This window comes from Manduca sexta, chromosome 27 (genome assembly GCF_014839805.1).
Source record: "Manduca sexta isolate Smith_Timp_Sample1 chromosome 27, JHU_Msex_v1.0, whole genome shotgun sequence".
In the NCBI taxonomy this organism is placed as follows: domain Eukaryota; kingdom Metazoa; phylum Arthropoda; class Insecta; order Lepidoptera; family Sphingidae; genus Manduca; species Manduca sexta.
Genome location: NC_051141.1, coordinates 12316204 through 12336630, shown reverse-complemented (window position 1 = coordinate 12336630; position 20427 = coordinate 12316204). Strand labels below are relative to the sequence as shown.

Sequence of the window (20427 nt, the reverse complement as noted above, 5' to 3'; positions counted from 1 at the left end):
CATTTTTTAGGCCTTACCTTGCGTTTTTTAAAGGACGCAATTTTATTTTTTTGAAGTGTAGGGGGGGTCAGTGTAAAACTAAAACCAAGTTTGTGGGGTCGCCACCCTTGTCCCACGGCTGCCATCTTGAAAATAGGGGTTGAAATGGTTTTTACGATGTATCTCTTAAACTATTTATCTGACAAAAAAATGTATAAACATTTTTTGTTGCAAATTAAATTCTCTATAACTTTGGTCTAGTAACTTTTGTCGTAGAACTATAAATAAAAAAGTTATAAGCGAAAATGTTAAGAAATTCAATGTTAAGCAATACAATATTATCAGCTATTCTTACAATAAGAGAGGTTAGAAATAATAATAATAATAGCAGGCAGATGTTCTTTTGTTCCCTAATGGTCCCTTGGGTATTTGGGTATTAATGAGAGTACAAAAAAATATTATGAACCTTATAAACACACGTTCTGATGACGTTGCAATGGACATTGCTTAACATTGAATTTCTTAATATTTTCGCTTATAACTTTTTTATTTATAGTTCTACGACAAAAGTTACTAAACCAAAGTTGTAGAAAATTTAATTTGCAACAAAAAATGTTCATACATTTTTTTTGTCAGATAAATAGTTTAAGAGATACATCGTAAAACCATTTCAACCCCTATTTTCAAGATGGCAGCCGTGGGACAAGGGTGGCGACCCCACAAACTTGGTTTTAACTTTAGACTGACCCCCCCTACACTTCAAAAAAATAAAATTGCGTCCTCTAAAAAACGCAACCCCAAATGTAACTTTTCAATGGACTAAAAGTCAATTTTGGTTTGCTATGATTTATTTTAGTTTCCTATTATCACTAAGCCTTATACAAAAAATACTAACGCCTTTATCTCTTTTCCGGAGTAGGTAAAGATGTCGTCACACCCACCTTTATTTAAGTAAGTACGTGATTTAGCTCCCGTGTAATAGAGGCAAACCTATTGTCACATCCGGGACCTACTTGAGAAGTCCGGGTACTTACACGGATCATTCTGACCACTGCCAAATGGACAAATAAAATTTTTCCCGACCTGGGACTTGAATTAAAGAACTCAGCGCGTTAGTCGTATCGCCCATGCTATAAAAACAAAGACACCGATGCAGAAAATTAAATAATGAGGAACTTCTGTAACAGCACAATTTACAAATGTGAACTGATGTAATAATTAAGCTAGCTATGATTTGCGTATACATACTTACTTTCCTTTATTTAAATGAGCCTATTATTTTAGACCGATACGAATGTGAACTGGGTATAAAGGTACTCTAAATCAGAATGTGAAGTGGTATTGTTGATCGAAGTATGAAGGGCACTTTCAAATTTGCCGCACGCTCACATCATCGAGCTGTACCTACTCAACGGCTAATTTGAAGTATGGTGAAAATCCAAAGAGCATTTATAATCATTTACGACCCTTTTTAAGTTGCCTGTGGCGGCTTTAATCTGTAGGCCCGGGAGTCTGAGACTAAATAATTAAACACATAACCATTAGGTTTTGAATTCACGTTTTAGTATGTTCAGATGCTTCCTATATGCACAGATAAAAAAGACCTTCAGGATGAGTTAATTTTAGACGAGTTCGTCGCGGATATGCTTCTTTTCAAAAAGGTCGACATTGTTTTTCACGTTTAACAATTTGGCACTCAGCGTCTATAGCGATTCCCCGCTCGCTCTACCCTCATGCCGGTACTATGGCTCAAAGTTCGACAAGACGCTCTCATTACACTACTTCAGTTTCAGTTTGTGTTGTCATCCATGTAGCGTAAAGTGCAGGCGAAGCGATCGAGCCTAATAAGATTCTCATATAGTGGAACTTCGGATACTGATAAGTATACATTGTGCTAGTACTTGGGTCTGAGGTTAATTTCGATCTGGACCTCGTCAAAGCAAATGCGTGATTTAGGTATTAGGGCGCCTTCAAATTAATAGCGTCGTAGCCGCTCTTAGCTCTTTTACTTTGTATTGTGGCAATTCTTATGTTGCCTTACCATGCGACTATCATTCTACAGCCGCGTAACTTATTTGAAGAAGCCTAAAAGTAGTAGAGGTTTTATAATTAACTTTTTCTGATTTCTCATTAAGTATTTATTATTTTGATCTCAATGATATCCAAAAAATATAAATACGCCATATTTTCTATTCCGTGGCCCTTTACACTCAAACGCAATGCCCTCCTGTACATTTCTTGGGTTTTCATAGTTTTCTATTATATATGTAGTTTCAGTTGAGGTACGTGGTTCGTTTCGGTCTAAGAAAACTAAACTTGTTGGATCGGTGTCTTTCAGTTGAGCTTTTTCCATTTAAATTGGTTTGCGTTGGTGAGAAGATATGAATGAACATTCGACTTGCATTTCATTTAAGTTATATAAAAATTCTAGCCGTTCTATGTAATAGATTTACTTAATTTTTTTTCTAAATGGTGATAATAATGGAAATGATGCACTGATATGTCAGCATTATTGATAATTAATATGTGAATATTACATTGGATATTAAAGTAAATTTTATCAAGTTATAGGTACTTACTCATGATTTCCTCGTGTACATTTCTTATGTTTTTATAGTTTTCTTTCTCTATAATTCCGGTTCAAATTGAGGTACACAGTTCATTTTGGTCTAAGATCACTCGAAATGTGCCCTGTAACTAAGCTTTAGCCTACTTAAATTGGTTAAATTGGAGGAAAGCTAGGCGTGAGAATAGAATTAGTATTCCACCAAGATTTAAATAGTTATGTCTCCACCTCAAAATGTTTCTAATTTTGAAATACATAAAAACAAAACCTGTGCTATAAATATAAAACAAGAGATGTTCCTGAGGACTTCCGTAGATTGCCTATTTTTATGTATTCATTGACGCGACTACTTACTTATTGTTTTTTTTTGTCATAGAAAAAAATTATCTTGACAAGTGACACTATGTGCCACACCGAGACAGTCGTTTTTTTTAGTATTGGACAAATTGCTTAATGTTTTTGTAAATTGATAATGTGTGGTTTTTAAAGAAATGTTATTACGATGACGACCGAGCCCTCAGAACCCCAAAGTCAATACCCAGCTGGAAAGTTAGTTATAAAATATTTACATGAGAATAAGGATGGAGCAACTCTGGCACAGATTTTACAGCACCTTCGGAACTGTTATGGCAAAGATTCTGCTGATGTCACTCGTACTGTAGAATTAGTATTAGAGAGCGGCACGGATCTGGGATTCTTGGAGCGCAAAGGATCGCATTACGTGAACTGGATGGCCAGAGAATTGTGCTGCAGGCGACGACGGTGCCGTCGACGTAGCAGATGCAGACGTAGGCGCCGCCGCCGCATCCGGCGACGACGAAGCCGTTGCAGAAGGCGTCGCCGCCGGTACTGACTGCCAGACCTTACCGAGCCCCGTCCAAAACAAGTGAACCGAAAAAAAACTTCTCATTCAGAGAAGGGAAATCAATCTTTTACTAGATAAATCTTGCCATTTTGAACGCTTTTTGGGTATACATTAATTATTTTTCAAATGATCAAGTGCTTGTATTGGATTTTAAATAAAACAACACATTCTATTTTAATGATATAATGCCTCTAACTTTATTTAAATTATACTGGATAAATATTTCCATAGTTACAACACAATAGGCTATGGGTACCTAGATATAAGGAAAATGTACATTATTTCGGGAATGTTATTAATGGATTATTTTAAGAATAAATATAAACTCCCGAAACCTTCTAAAAGCTACACAATGGATTAAATATGGAGCTATAATGCCCGGGTGCAATATGATATAATACTATTTGCTTAATTTCTTTTATGGTTCGATAAACACACAGTAATTTAATTCAAAAGCATCTAAACTTATTCATAATAATACGAATAATGATAATTGTATCACTTTGTTTACATGCAAAAGTGACAGCATATTAATATAAGGAAAGATTATATAATTATCATAATCTGAAAATCGTGTTCCCTCAATTATAATACACGATGCCTACATTAAAAGTAATTCCGAGAGTTAGTTATTTACTGCAGTCACTACATTCATTGCGCACGCTATTATAAGGTTTCAAAAAAGTACAGGACATTTTATAAGTGATAGTCATTATGTGTTTAATCTATATAATATTATTACATAATTATAGACACTTAGATATTCATCGGGTTATAAGCTGATTATAATTGTAGCGAAATGCACGCGCTGGCAAGCGAACAATTACCTAATACCTATATAACTATTGATAATATTAAATGATACTAAAAAGGCTCAGAGCCGTAATTCCTCTCAGTTGCATGTTTTTAATAATAAATAATGCATTACCTACCAAACCATACGAAACAGGCCAATGTATAATGGTCCAAATCTCCCTAACACGAGACCTTTGGAGAGACTTTTGCACACCAGTCGGTTATTTTTATGCTTGAAAATGTGCTTATATCACGAAAAAACGGTTATTTTGATAAAGTTGGCCGGTACTATTTTTAGATTGTTTTCAATAACTATCTGGGTATCTGAATGGTAGAGATATTCACCTAAGTAAATGCATAATTCATGTTCTAAGTCGTCTTCACGCACATACCTTATCTGTCCCTTAATATGGTACATTTCCCTGATTACCGTTGAATATTATGAAGGTCTTATATTCGGTATTTTTAAACAGTTTTATACAACTCCATTACATAAAACTTTATCTTGATTACATGTTCTTAAAAAACATAATTAAGGACGTCACAAGAAATCGAAATTCTCAATTTCGTTTACTTGGACGATATAATTATTGTAGTTATTTACGTTTTAAAACCAAAATGAATCGATTTTTAACAAAATTCTGTGGGACTAATCTGGAAGTATATTCTTTGGAAGAAAAAAGATTTTTCCTTATCGGTCCTTAAATTACTAAGTTCTGAGGTAACAGACAATACAAATAATAATATGCGCAGAATTGATAACCTTCTCCTTTTTTTGAAGTCGTTTAAAGATGTTTGTAAATAAGTATTGAGTTTAGAAAACTACCTAAGCGCCCAATAATTTCTTAACAGTGTATCCTGGTACTGCATAAACGAGAAGCAAAAACATTACAGCGACTACAATTATAATTGTCGCCTTCAGGATTGTCCACTTGTAGTTGTGCCAGATGATGTACCGGATCGACTTGAGCGGGTTCAGGAACCACATGAATGACGCGTCCGGGCGGCTGAAACATAATAATATATTTTTATGATGGTATTTTATTAAAACGCATTAATCAGTATAATATAAATAATAATGATAAGATATTTGTTTTGTGAAATCAATTTAATATATTTTTTTTTGTATAAATTTGGTATTGATGAGTATTTATCCATTTGAAAAAGATTCGCTGTATCTTATAGTTTTGTGCAATATACCTGATTCCTAAATTAAACTTATTTAAACAAGTAGTTTATGAGGTACATACTTGGCAATATAACTTTTATTTTTGCATTTTAAGTGACTATTATTTTTCAAAGAATTATAGGTAAGTACCTATTAGTTATTGAGTACCTACTTTGGTTTGTCGAGTGGATCAGGTTCGTTACGTCCTTGGCCGGCGGGGACTTTATCAGCCTCCTCTCGTGTCAGCAGGTGAATTTCAGCTTCCACCTTGCCAGTTAGCTCCATTTCTTCAGTGTCACGCTTGATATAGAATGGCCACCAGCCCTTTACCCTCTTCTGCTTAAAAATGTTCACCATCGGCACGGAGCCATCATTGCGCAGCATATCCAATGTGCAGAGCTTGGACGACTTGGCTCCTCGTGGAAAACGGTTCAGGTCGAGGGTGATGGCACCTGGAGGTAAATAATGTTTTATTTGTAAACTAGCATATGGTCGTGGCTTTTTCCGTGCAATAATCGATACTTAGAAGTGAAGTCTAATTCAAGAATACTGTAGCGTCCTAGTGAAACATTTTCCGGAATCGTAGCAGTAGCAGCAGATATAGGTACGTAGGATCTCATGTAGATAATTACTGCTACTTTGCTACGTAGAGAAAAGTTGAAATCCCACCTAAAAAGTCATCAGCCGAGAAGTGGTCAGCATCCCACACTTGTAGTTCGAAGCGTGCCGGAATTTTACATTCTGTCTCATCCCAGGAGAACACCGATTCCTTCCGTGAAATAACAATGCGCTCTTCGGCTTCCAAATAATCGAATGGATAAATGAATCGCCAATTGAAGTTACCTTCACCAGTCAATGAGCGATAGTGAATATCGGTGCACTGGCAATCATCAGGTCCTTTCAACCAACTGAAAATTAAGGAGTTTATGATTATTATGGATATATGGATATAATGGTGCTATTAAATGGTTGAAATCATCTAGTTGAAATAATCTTATATCTTTTACGTACCCCTTTACATAGATGTCAGACATCTTTTCTCCGGTAAAGAAAGCATCGTCTTCTAGAACGACGTCATCAGTATTCCAAATAATCACTCTCATTTCATACGACTTAGGCTTGCGCGAAGAAATATCCATCGGGGGCCCAGGAAGTGGCATGTCCATCGGAAACATATCGACCCACATCTCAAGTCGCCCTTGCTCTATACCTAAATCGTAACATATTAGTGATAAAAAAGGATTACCTTAAAAAAAACAAATTACGAGCAATTCATTCAAATAAATTCGGTACCTACAATTAAATAAGTTAACTTGTGCATGTCTTGGATGAAAATATTAAATCTTTAACAGCTTACCAGGCTTATTTGGATTGTATAGCGGGCGGGTCTCTACATGTTCAGTGACTAAACGAGTTCCCACACGCGGCACCTCCTGCCAGCGGCGGAGCACAATTAAAGCCATCTGTTCCTCAACGGTGTTAGGGTTCGAGAACAGTTCGGTATCATCTATCGGCATGTTGAATACGGTCTTACCGACTTTGACCCTTCCATGCTCGTAAATCGGAGGATCCAGTTTGCCGTCCTTGCAGAGTTTAGCCAAAATCTGGGTTGGCTTCATGGCATCACGCCAGCGGTTGTATCCTTGCCTATACGGATTAGTGTGTTAGTAAATAAAATCAAGCAGTTAGTATGTTAGTAACGAACTTAAAATAAATACGTACTCCTCGTATTTCATGGGGAGGCCGCATGTAGCACGGTGGCGGCTATAGAAGCGGTTCTCGAGATCTATTTTAGTTTCACCAATTAAGTCGTCTGAGCCGAGCAAGTCCCAATCGAGAACTTGAATAGTCAGCATAGAGTCCTGCGGGAAAGTAGCTTCAATTTCGAAACATTTGCCGAATACAGGATTGAGCTGCTTAGACACATAGTTTTCCTTGTCACTGATCCTCTTGGAGCCCAAGTGCAACACGATATAGGGATCAGCCTTGCCGTTTAAGTCCATTGGGTGAAGATCAGTGGCTTTTACAATGTAAACACGGACGAGAACGTGAATTGGTTCATTATTTGGTACGCCTTGGAAGAAACCATAATTTGGGTCAAATCCCATAACTGTATGGTCGTCTATGCCCTTAGGCAAAGGCCATTTGTAGACTTTGACGGCGCCCTAGAATAAAAAATAACAACCATATTATTTCTCCAGTGACCATTATAGTATTACGATATTTATATTATACAAAGCGCACTCTTAGAAAAGAATGACCTATTTCAAAATTGTTAATTTGTGTCAGTCGTCGGAAAATTAATTTTCTTTTGCTACCGTTTTTTGAAATTGTTATAAAATTAAGATTAGGTAAAAAATGATACCTATAGCATGAAAAAAAGGGAAAAAACTAGAAGTTCGCAAACAGAAGTTCGTTTTCTGACGACTGCCACAAATTAACAATTTTGAAATACGTCATTATTTTATTAAGAGTGCGAAAGTATTAATAAAGTACCCTTGAATCATAGTAATATTACAAAAATACCTTGAATACGCCTACAACTCTGTTTTCATCTTCAGAATCATCACCAGTTTTTTTGCCACGGTACAACTCGAAAGAATGCAGCCATTCTTTAAACTCGTCGTATTCAGGGACTGCTTCGAGTTCATGAGGGTATATCTGAAAATAAAATCATTACTCAAAAGTTTGTCTTATAACGAAATTTGGAAATTTTATATTGCTTTACATACTTTTGTCAAAGCTGAGCGAGGTATCTCATTCTTCTTGGAGATTGTTGGGCTTACTTTGGCCCTTGGTGATGGTGAGGGTGATTGACGGCGTCTTGTGCGTTCGCGCTCTACACGTGGGGAATGTATTTCGTCGCGTGGTGAGCGCGGTGAGCGAGTTTCATCAACATACACAATTTGGGCTGGTTGCAAATACCCTTGACGTTCCCTCTTAGCTTCTTTCTCGTCTTCAATCATTGATTCAACCGAAGCGAAGTATTTAGTCCACCAATCTTTGCTACCTTCGTCATCGGGATGCACGGAATCATTGCTCATTTTCCTCTTTCTCAATGATTCGCGCTTGTCAAACTTGCTGCGCACTGGTTGCTTAGTTCCTGACCCATATGAAACTGCACCACGAGTGTCGCGATTTAGCAGTGGGCAACTTTCTTTTTCATTCTCAATGGTATACACGTCCTCTTGAATAATACAATTAGCCCGAAGATCAATATTCTGGAGAGGGATCAACGATTTCTTCCTATCTTCTATCTCTCTTTCCTTTTTGCTCATGGGGGTGTAAATGTATTTATGGATTGAATTTATTGTGTGAGTACCAACGAGAGTAATTCTGCCAAAACTGCGACAGTCCATGACTCGAATTGTTAGCGGGGGTCGGTATAAGTCCTGATCTGGAAGTTCCACGTCTACAAATTTTACTGGATTTGTAAAGTTAGGGTTACGTTTGGCATTTTGTATGACTGTTGAGTACAAAATGTTCCCAGCGCATTCAATGTCCACGCGAGGTTTATCCACAGTAAGAAGATGAACGCGTTTGAGATCACGAAGTCCCCAGAATAACACTTCAATACGATATTTAGAAAGAGTTGGTCTTATTCCTCGGGGAACAGGTAGTATGGGACCTTTATTTGCATCAAGGGGCGCTTTACCAGTAGGCTCCCTGGGACTCGGGAGTTCCGGCAAGATAGAAGCATTTTGTTTTGGTGGAATTTCCAATAGTTCAAATGTTGCCAAGAGCTCTCCAGCTTTATCGTCGCCACGGGTAATTTCATGCCATTCCAGGGCAGGCAAAGTTTGTGGCCTTTCATGAGTATCTTCATATGATTTGACATGAGGACGAGCAAGAGTACGTCCTATGAATTCTGACTTCCCAACTTTATCTTGATCAAAGACTTCTATCACAATTGTTGGGGGATCAGATTTTATTTGTTCAATAGTACTGTATAACAGAATATCATCAAATACCAGAAGCTCGTCCCAAGTAGGACTTAATGTTTCGTCGATTACTTGTGTTGTTCCAGTACTTTCGCCGATGACGACTCTAGCGAAAGGATCGGATAGTCCAGAAGAGTCAGAACCAATCAAAGAACGGGCTTGATATACGTACGCCCTCATTTGGAAGTTCTAAAAAAATATTATTATGGACTTTTAAGTAAACTAAAAGAAAAAACCTACATTGATAAATGTTTTTTCATAACTTACGTGTTTCTCAGCATAAAAAATTGTTGAAGGAGCATTGGATCGTGGTTTATCTGCGTTTTTCAACTCTGAAGTAAGCTCGTAACCTTTAGGCAGCCCATCGATGTAATGTTTTTTGTGCTGTAGCACTCCCAACCAAAGGTAAACACAAATTTTTGCGGGAATAGACCATCCGCTCGGAGTAGTTGCTTTCTTCCCAGGCCACTGGATTAAGAGAAAAAAGCAGTTAGTTAGAGTAAGACTTATAACCTTACGTATAAACGTCTATGGTAATATCATGATTTCTACCTTCAAAAAGATTGTCTGCATTTTCCCACATTCTTTGCCAGTCTCTAGTGGGTTTTCTGAAAAGATAAGGTATCTTGCTGGGATCCTGTGATAGGCTAACCGTTTGCCGTTGCTTATCAACCATATGAAAATGTCGGGCATTGCGTGCTGCGCCTAAAATTAATATTGTCGATATATTAATACCTATAGTACCAGGCTTACCAGTGAAGCAGAATTGCCATTTTAGAATAATAATATTATATGTACTCACATCTTCACATAAAGATTTTAATTTATTGAGATAGCTGAAAGCAGAACGCATGCGGTCCTTAAGCGAGTGTTTCGTTATGAGAGCCTTCAGTCCCTTTGCCAGGCTACTTATATGGTCCTGTGAAATGTAAATGTTGTCGATTGTAGGAAGAAATTATAATTCTTGATTATTAGTAGATTGTGAATACCCAAGGAAATCAAAAAAAGACTTACAATTTCGTAGACACACATCTTTTGTCTTTCCCGGTCGAGTTTAGTATTTCCGATAGGTGGCGCGTTGTTCATGTATTGGACGTAAGTGGCGCACGCGGCGCTGACGGCTTCCAGTGCTGTTTTTAAGCTCATCACGCCACTGTTGTCTGAGGCAACCTGATTCTCTATCACCGCCTGAGCTTCCGACAGACTTTCCTCCTGTTTGAAGGTCAGTAAATTAAGAATAGAAGGGTGATAGATTTGTTGTAACGAGAGGGGCCGCTAGGCGGCAACGCGCAGAAATGGCCCGGCGTTGCTATCTTCATGCAATAAGATACCCCGGGGATATCCCGTATGCGCCGTAGAAAGCCACCGCGGATGTTGGTCGGTGTGCCGGTGTGTATACAGTGTTAGAGACTCGGTTCAATGTTCACTCGGACAATGCTGTACTCCCGAGTATAGAGGTAGAGTCTTAAGACCGGTGAAACCTAAGTAGGTTTCACCTACGTAGTGATAACGCGTTTTTCCCCGCAATAGAAAAATGTGTTAGAGCGAGTAAATCTCAAATATTTACGATAATAACTTTAGGATGATATTATAATAAAAAATGATTAACACGAACGTATTTCTCGATGATGTTGGCGATGAGATTTGAGTTGTACATGCGCCTGCGGTGGTCCGGCCAAATGCTGCGGACATGCATGCATTGCTTGGTGTCCCAGTACGGCAAATAGTAGTAATTCTTGTCAGTCGAAGCGGCTTTGCTTGGTTGAGTGGTGCTCTGCCAATATCCAGTATCTGCAGATACTTCATCTAAAAGTTTACATTACATAAAAATATATTATACTTACAAGAAAGGTTAAATATATTTCATTTGTATGTAAAATATATTAATATGTTTAATTCCCCACCAAGACATTCGTAGTCCAGATCCAAGGCTCTCCTCACAGACTCATGATGGCCGTCAAGGTTATTCCCAGAATTTCCGATGCTCAGTTCAAATTGCAGCGGTTTGTCAACTAGCCGCTTATCGATCATGTTTGCTTCAAATATACTCGCGAACAAAAAGAACTCCTCGTGCTTTTGAAAGCTAGAGTCCAGGATCGGTGGAATCGGCTCCACTTCAACATCTGACGCTGGGCAATCTAAGTTCTCGGTGATCTCAGTGCGAATAGATACCAAAAGCCTGTTAAATTTTCATTAAACATCATCGTTAAATTTATGGCAGTCACAATTTGCATTGGATGTACCTTATATTTAAAAGCAACAAGAAATATAAAAAAATATATAATATATTGTCTGTGTTTGTACCTGGCCCTGTAAGACACGCCTTCCCCCATTCCCATGTTGAGGTTAGCATGCTGATCTAGCAAACTGAAATCTCTGGTCGACCCGTACATATGAATATACGCTGGCCCGAATGTTGGCAGAAAACCTGTAGACAAAAAAAGTAGTTCGTAAAAAAAAAATCCAATTATATAATTTTAGTATTAGATCAGATAGCATGAAGCTATATAATTAGTAACCTTTTACTTTAATAGTAGATATTTCATGTTCTTACCCTTTTCACCGTCATTGGAAATCGTCTTGAGGTCGATGAAATGGGTTCCGATAACATTTGGATGCACTGGGTCGTCATCTCTCAGTTGAATTTTGATGCGTTGGCATAAAGGTGGGAACATTTCGTTAAATATTATTTGCTCGTTCCACACCGGAGCGTAAGAGCTCTTTTTGACAGAAGTAGTTCCCTGGAAGAACAAAATAGTCGTTAATTTTAGGTAGTTCAATATGTCACCTATATTAAAGAACAGCTATTTTGATTATTCTTTGGAAACCAACTTGAGATGCACCAAAACATTACTAAATATAATAATTAAGATTTATTTTGAGGTAGTATAACTTACTGTCATTCCAGCGAAGGACACTTCCACAAAAGGGTCCACTAAATCCTGACTCTCTCCCGTGAATGCTCGTTTCACGTTAGCGAGTATGGAGTAGTTCATCTTTGGCAGGCCATCCGCTTTATAGATCTTAACAATAAACCTGGCGCGTTGTCGTTCGATCGGCACACCGTCTGGCAGCAAGAGATTCCTGACGAGATATTGTAATCATTATACAAATTATTTCGGCAAAGCTTCCAATTTGATGTAAAATTGTATGTAAATGATGCATATTTATAAAAACTTTTAATACATTTGCAAAATAACCCTAAAGATCAATGCAATTAGAAGCGAAAGAAAAATAAGTCATAGAGTAATTGCACGAGTTTTTTTAGGTATTTTGTTAATTTGAATTTTATTAAATAAGTAAATTATAAAATTTTAATTTAGGAAATTATCCTATAGCGCCGATAAATAATAGATAGATACTAGAGACGCTTAATAACTATTATCATATTAGACTTAGCCCCCATGGAAAGCCTTTCCTGCTACAAAATTCCCCAAATCATTGCAACGATCCATTGCGACATCTATTTAAAACCAGATTGAGAAATTTAAATATTTCCGACTGGATCAAATTACTGAGATAAAAAGTAGCCTAAGTGTTCTTGTCTAAGGACATGGCCTTTCCGAAAGCAAAATTTCATCGAAACCCCTTCAGTATTTTGGGCGTTTCCGTTTTCAGATAAGACAAGTAGGGATGTACAGGCATAATACATTTTCCTCTACATTTACTTTTGTCTACTCGAATATTGTTCGATAAACCATAAATGGGAACAAACATCAAAGCTCCATGACATCGACACAATTAACGTTTGACATTCTTTATTCTTTTGGAGCACAAAAGTCATGAAAGTGTAGAGTGAAATTCAATGACAGACGTCGACCGCGGCCCCCAGGGGATACGTAGTGTTGTACGTGCTAACTATCTTTTTATCGACTCTTTTTCAGAAGGAACACACATTCTCATTACATTATTACGTGAACAGTCTTGGACAGAATTAAATAAGTAAACGTATTAACTAATAAATTTAGTATGGACAACGTTGTTTTACGTGACAGCAGCATTCTAGCTTTAATAATTATTAAGAATATAAATCAAAGATATCACGCGACAAAATCCCAAGGGGTAGGCAGAGTTTTAACCAGTTCATCCACTTTTCGCTATGTGCCCCGGCCTTTGATATGATAGGGGGCGAGCCTATCGCCATATCACGCACAAATTCCAGACTTCGAGCTGATACTGCGCAAAAACCCAATGTCACTTTGCCCGATCCGGGTTTTAAATCTGGGACTTTACGAAATACATTTACGCCATTGGCACAGTCTTAAAATTTCTTTTAAATCTGGATGTATCCACACTGGTTAAGAAAGTAATAATGCTGTCATAAACTTACGCCTCAATATCATCCTCATCTTTTTCGCTTTTTGGAGGTATTTTGATGGAGTCTCCCTTGCCGATGACACTGATATCGCACTTAAGATATCCTTTGGCACCCGAACTAATGTCATCCGGATCGGTCAGCAATGCCCACTTGTGGTAAAACTGACGGTCTGCAACAAGGGGATGAATTAACTGAAAATATTTATTTAATCGTCGAAAAGATCTAGTGTGGATGTATGTCTAAAGCGTTTGAGGCAGCCTAACGTTGATGTAATGATAATGTAATTGTTAGATATTATAATTACGTTACTAATATTTGTATTGTTTTTAATAATGGATCCTAGCGAGAGTAGGTTTATAATATATACACGAGTAAAATGCTGAGTATATTAACTTAAAACAAGCTGATCAAGAATATTTTAATTATGTCACGTTGTTCTCAAAATATTACGTACATACATTCATTAATACGGCACTAATCATACTTAACTGAAATTTAAAGATTCTTTACGTGGTAATTAAATTATAGTTAAAATTGCTGATTTGTTTTTTGATGAGATTAGATCTCCTTACCATTATAAGAGCGTAATTATTGAAGTAGAAATTAGAATTTGATACTTGTATAGTAAGTGTATGTCCACGTATAAATACGATCTCGTACTTGGTAATACGGATGAATAAAGAGTTGCTTTGTCCGCATGATCCTAAAAACTTCTAGGTCTTGACTTGTAAAATGGTGGAATGGTTTAATTTTATTACTATTTTTTTAAATTATTCTCATGTGTGTAGCATAAATACCAAAGTTTTGGAATATCCTGTAATATCACAAGTGTATCACATCAAAGGTAATGAATATATGCTAGTTATCGATGTGCTAGTTGGATTAAAAGTGACGTTTTGCCCTGAGTTTTTATATTAATTAGGTATCCTTTATGTATTTGGTTTAAATGGTTCATACAATAAATTAGGAATATTGTATTTTTAACCCTATTATCTATTTATACAAGAAGTGAATTAAATGTTTTTATGCACAGGGATCTAAAATAATATCTTTACAAAATTAAAGTATAACGTGTTACGTGTAAAACTAATTTTCTGTATGATATCTACATGGTGATATTAATTGAATCTTTTCCCGAAATATATGCACTAAGTAGGTATATCGTCTTATCTATTCACAAAAGTAGCCCACAAATGTATTGAAACCATTCTCATGTATGTATAACATAGCTTTTGTACTGTAACTGTTGGTGTTATACAGGGTAATTTTGACATTGCGTTACTAAATGAAACTACATACTTATCTACTTGGAAATAACACTTTACAATATGTTACTGGAGCCGTAGATGTAAAATTAAAAAAGTGCAAGTTTCAAACAAAATAATTTTATTAATAAAAAGTAATTTTAATTTTACGCACCGTAATGCCACTACTACTACTCTAAGAAAATTCCTCACAGCCGCAACACCATACTTTCAGTGAAAAATACACTCACGCACACGCCATATCCGCAATAAACTACAAACATGATTAAAGAATCAGAAAATTAAAACCAGGATTTTTAGTGAAAATATTCGTTATTAACGGATGAGTTTTGGTACAATGTCAGCAAAGGTGACGAGGAGTATGTGGTTTCATTATAAAACGCAATGTTAAAATGACCCTGTGTATATTATGTATAAATATTAAATAAATCAATATTCAGAGGAGAAAGAATATTTAATGTAATTGAATATCTACTAACGTTTAAAATTATTTCTCTACTACGCGGTATAAATGAATGTCCTAATAGGTAAGGTAATATTTTAGACATTAATATATAGTAAAATCATATTATTTTCAAATCTTTATCAATAGGTAGGGTAAAATAAAGTTTCTATCCTACTTATTCTCCACTCTTGTGAAATCAGCTATTTCCGTTAATAGTTTTTTTTTTGCTTATAAATTATAAACAAAAAAGAAATTATGTATATTTACTTATTTTTGCTCACGGTCTGCCCTCGTGAAAATGATATCAATGTCCATTTTTTAGCGGATATAAAGTGATTTTTAGCGGATATACCGAGCTTAGTCTATAACGTGTTAATTGTCAACAAATATCAATACTTCTTATCAAATCTAATCAGTAAAAGTCTATAATACAATGTTTTGAAATGTAATTACCCTAAACATACATGTTTGGGAAAAGATGCATTTAAAGCCACAGTGTTTTAAAATAAATATTCGCATTGCAGAAACATCGCCACAATATTCGCTAGCATATTTAATAAAAATACAATATTATTTTAATAATTTCGCACTCGGCATATTTTATTGCATTCGTTTCAGCGCAATATTGATAGCAATGCTTCGCATATGCAAATAATATAAAGGTTCTTATTGTTCATATTAGATATATAATGAATTTTGCGTAGTTACAATATTACTTTCTTTCATATCACTAATGTGGAGTTAATAAGTATGTGCTATTTAAAAGTATGTACTTACATGTTATGTATTTTGATACGTTATAAAAAACCTGTTAAGTAACGATATAAAATGGATTTTGAAGAGTAATTTCTTAAATGTAATATTTTGATTTATACAAAAAGTAATTTCAGGCAATAAGATGCCTACTTGCAAGCGTGAATCTTATTTATATTATTCATACAAAAATCAGTATATAACGAATTATATAAATTCATGAGTTTAAGCCTTTTTAAAGATGAAGCTAATTGGTTTTATCTCTACTATGATACTGCGATTCGTTTATAACACTCTTGACGTTTGAGATATGATCAGAAAGTAACGAGATTTTATCAAATATTTAATTTTAATATCTATGTTGTTGAACAATTTCCTTAGTAGTTTCATTATAAAAGTTACCCCGGTTGCATTGTACACAGTAAATGTTTATCGTAAATCCAGGTCGCTTTCTTTGAAATGTCTTCTAGAGACTCCCGCCCTCACACCCACCACTACAACTCCTGTAAACCAGGATTAGCAGTGGCACGCATTTTATGACACCGAGCAGTGAAGCTCGGCGAGTCTCAGGGAAAAATGAATTTGTCATTATCCTGCAAAGAAATTAATCAATTAGAAATATAGGGGGGAGTTAGAAATATTCATTGTTCACTTCCCTTCATAGCAAAGCCGGAGACAAAATAATGAACTAAGGAGGCGTTTTAACCTCAAATTTGGAATGTCTTGTGTATTATAAGTCGTGTAAAAAATATTTATATGTAACTGTACACTAATATCCTGATGTATTTACATTACCCAGGACTTGAAATTAGAAGTTACTGTAGGCTTTGAACTGCGCTCGTTACTCTTATGATGGATTGCTAAGTCTCGTAATGTTGAGTAATTATTTTTCTTTAATGAACCGGAACACAATAGCGTTCACATCTTGCTTACTGATTTGATTGAATGAATTAAATCGGGTAAATCTACCAGATTCTTTGCATACCAGATACCTAGCCGACAATAATAAATTAATTTAAATATAATGTAATCAATGTGATCCATTCTTATTTATATGCCATCGTTTTAGACATAATTCTAAATATGATTTTAATATAAAAGCATGTGAGAGTCTGCATGGGTAGGCACCATCGTAATGTCTATTCGGCAAGCAAGCCAAGCAGCAGTGTGTAGTCACTGTTCCGGTTTGCAGAACATTGTAGCCATTGTAACATATAATAAGACTTAACATCTTATGTCTCAGGATGGCGACAGCAGTGGAATACCAAACAATACTTTGTAATTCAAGGTGTTGGATGGTGTTTTTACTGTTTATGGACGGTCATATCAATTACTAGCAGGCAAACGACAAGCTGGTCTCGTCATTCAAAGCATTAAAAAAAAATACGAACGAATTTTTTATTGATTTTTCTTTTTTCAATGCGTAATTCCTAGTCTTTCCTGAGTCTCTCGACTCATAATTATGAAGAGATAATGCCTCTTCTAAACTACCTTTATGATATTCATTGCTTCTTTATGTATTATTCTATTGTATGAACTGAGCATACTTAGGTACTTAATGTTTTTTTAAATCATGCAGACGTAAGTAATTTAGAAAATACTAAACGTTACTTTTTGATCATACCTTGTTTGAATTTTACTTTAGAACTTACCTTCATACATTTGTTCAAGTAGCGTTACCATGATATTGTTAATCATTTTTTAAATGTTTATGAAAATTAAAAAACGCGCCAACTAGTTTAATAATATCATAGTAACAATTACCAACGACGATAGTGCTAAAAGCTATAATGTTAATCAGCTCTTCAACCTCTACAATATTTCCTTGATAGTGAAAATGTCTACTTGCTGACACGTGACAGTAAGCAAAACAATTCAAACAGTATACCTAATACTTATCATCAGCTTAACAACGAAGCTGGGCCAGGAATTCTGCTCAGGAGTCTGAAATTGCGTGAAATTGTTCAAAATGTGTGTAAAGAAAAACAGTACATGCATAAAATAGAATAGATAAAAGATTAGTGTGGAGAAGATACGATAGTAAAAGTAACAATAACATAAATGATTCATATCAAGTAGCTTTAGCATTCTTCGTCAATATTGTTGGGTTTGATCGTTGAATTTTGAATTGTGTTCATAGATTATTCAGATTTGAAGGTTTTTTTTCTGGTAAGAACTAAGAAATAGTGATATAACTACATATTAATAATATAAAATAATTATGTTGACGTAATTAAAAAGTTGATTGTACCTAAAATATTCGTGCAGTTGACAAGTATATTGTTGACATTAAACAAAAATGTTAGTTTTCCGTATTGTTACAATAGCTGAGGTAGTTTACTATTATAGGTAGACAGATAGTTGGCATAGAAACTAGGGTCTGTGCTCTATCGTATTTACAGGTAAAAAATTACATTTCCGCTTGGGAAATCAGTTCTAAGGAATTGAATATTTGTTCCAAAACCTAGAATCTAGTTTGCCTTTATTGCAACTTCTGAATTATGTATATTGAGTTTACATCAATTATCGTTGCAAATAAAGAACACGCCAAGTTTTAGTGTCCATATTTCTGATTAAATCGAAAAGTTTTTGTATTGTTTCTCTTGCATATTAAATGTCCCGTTGGGTAATCTTTGTGCAAAGACGCTATTTTCCGAGTGGTAACTCTACTCTGCTCGGTGTGAAATGGGCGTTATTTAATTCGGGACACATAAATCGACTATACAAGACTAAAAAAGGGACTTAATTTTTTATATGATAATAATATTTTATTTTTATAGGTTAATGTATAAACTTACAATTTCCTTTGTATTCAAGTTATTCCTGCTGCCACAGTGTTATTAGGCTTCACAGATTATTCTAGAATAAACGTTGTTAGTCATTCTACCAGTCGTTTGGCAATTTTTATTACCTACATTTTATGAATTATTCGAGATTTTCGCATCATGTGTTGCGATAACTGTAAAATATACTCAATATATCGCTAATAATGTGTAATCTCCCCGGGTAACGAGACTCGAGCAATGCATGTGTCATAAATATCTACGAGTCGTATTTTGAACACTTTATTACTTTTATGCATTTATTAGAAACCAACTACCTATTAGAAACCAAAACATATGAAAGGGATATAAGACTGACTACATTAAATGGATCACATGCATAAATCGTCTGAACATTTTTCTTATTTTTTGCTAGATGTTATACCTTATCTGAAGTGTTTAAACTTTTAAATCTGTAATGCAATTAAAATTTTACATATATAACTATTTAACGCCCATGCCTGAGGAAACAGCTTTGTGCTATCGTTAACTATTGGGGGGCGCGAGTTACGTAAGGAAATAGGGAAAGGTGTACTAATAATTCCTGTAAAAAAAAAAACAGTTTTAAGTCTCCTCCCAGTCCACAACCCTTTACTTTTTTGTTAGTCCAAGGATGAGTAACTAGATCTATGTGATATTAGTGAATTATCATTTTTATATTCTGATTGTCACTTTTTGCCTGTCAGCTCTAAGTGTTTTTGGAAAGTTGGCTATAAAACGAATCTTAACATTACTATGATACATCTTAAGATACTCTTAAACAACTTTAAAGTAAATCTGTACGTATTTTAAAAATCAAACCGAAATCCGGTGTATTTTAAGGTATGTACATAATTTTAATAAAGTAATTTTTTTTTGTATGTGGCTTAATACAACTATAGTACATTATAAAACTTCTGACGATAGAATTAAAAATCTTATATTATTGGGAATATTTTTTTTAAATCTATAATTCCTGCATAGCTACCTATTACTTAATCGTATTTTTTTTGTAACAAATTATTTTGGGAGCCAAGTATTTTAAACTATTGAGGAAAAATAACTTGTAGGTTGTAAAAAACTTTAACGTTCTCTTATAACAGCATTTTTAAAAGTCTTTTGATAACTTTTTTAATAACCTATTTGCCCCAGCACCTGTCTTTTGTTCAGAACTAGGTCCTATGTGACGCGAGTGAAGATAATTTCGCTCGTAATCAATATTGAGTACTCTGCTCATAGATTCCATTTACACCTTGCAATGACATGTTTTAGTGTAGTTTATTTATTTAAATAAATGTCGCAGACGCAGTACAAATATTCCAATATTTATGTTTGTAAATTAAATTTAGAAATAACATAAATATTAACAGTGTGTGATTATTTAGTTGGATGTTGTGATAGACTGAGCCCATTGGGAGTAAGTGCGGTGTTACGTAATAACTACGTTTTATAGATACTGACCTAGTACGGATCGCGAGGGACCATTCGCAACCAGCACAAGGACGTACGTTATGTTAATCAACGCTTACGG

At 35.3% G+C, this 20427-nt stretch overlaps 1 protein-coding gene across 1 annotated transcript in view; it reads right to left on the bottom strand.

Annotated features, from left to right (window-relative positions):
- Window positions 1–3577: 3577 nt before the first annotated feature.
- The window catches only part of LOC115445035 (otoferlin), a 38920-nt gene continuing 22070 nt past the window's right edge, over window positions 3578–20427 (bottom strand). The window contains exons 6-23 of the mRNA XM_030171114.2: window positions 13645–13801; window positions 12212–12398; window positions 11869–12055; window positions 11619–11742; window positions 11219–11493; window positions 10930–11120; window positions 10329–10526; window positions 10117–10233; window positions 9867–10019; window positions 9582–9782; window positions 8106–9503; window positions 7900–8034; window positions 7096–7538; window positions 6731–7020; window positions 6385–6583; window positions 6043–6281; window positions 5546–5825; window positions 3578–5212 (exon numbers count right to left, since the gene is read on the bottom strand). Coding sequence (XP_030026974.2) covers window positions 5032–5212; window positions 5546–5825; window positions 6043–6281; window positions 6385–6583; window positions 6731–7020; window positions 7096–7538; window positions 7900–8034; window positions 8106–9503; window positions 9582–9782; window positions 9867–10019; window positions 10117–10233; window positions 10329–10526; window positions 10930–11120; window positions 11219–11493; window positions 11619–11742; window positions 11869–12055; window positions 12212–12398; window positions 13645–13801 — 4955 coding nt within the window. The 3' untranslated portion in view covers window positions 3578–5031. The remainder of the gene's footprint in view (window positions 5213–5545; window positions 5826–6042; window positions 6282–6384; window positions 6584–6730; window positions 7021–7095; window positions 7539–7899; window positions 8035–8105; window positions 9504–9581; window positions 9783–9866; window positions 10020–10116; window positions 10234–10328; window positions 10527–10929; window positions 11121–11218; window positions 11494–11618; window positions 11743–11868; window positions 12056–12211; window positions 12399–13644; window positions 13802–20427) is intronic.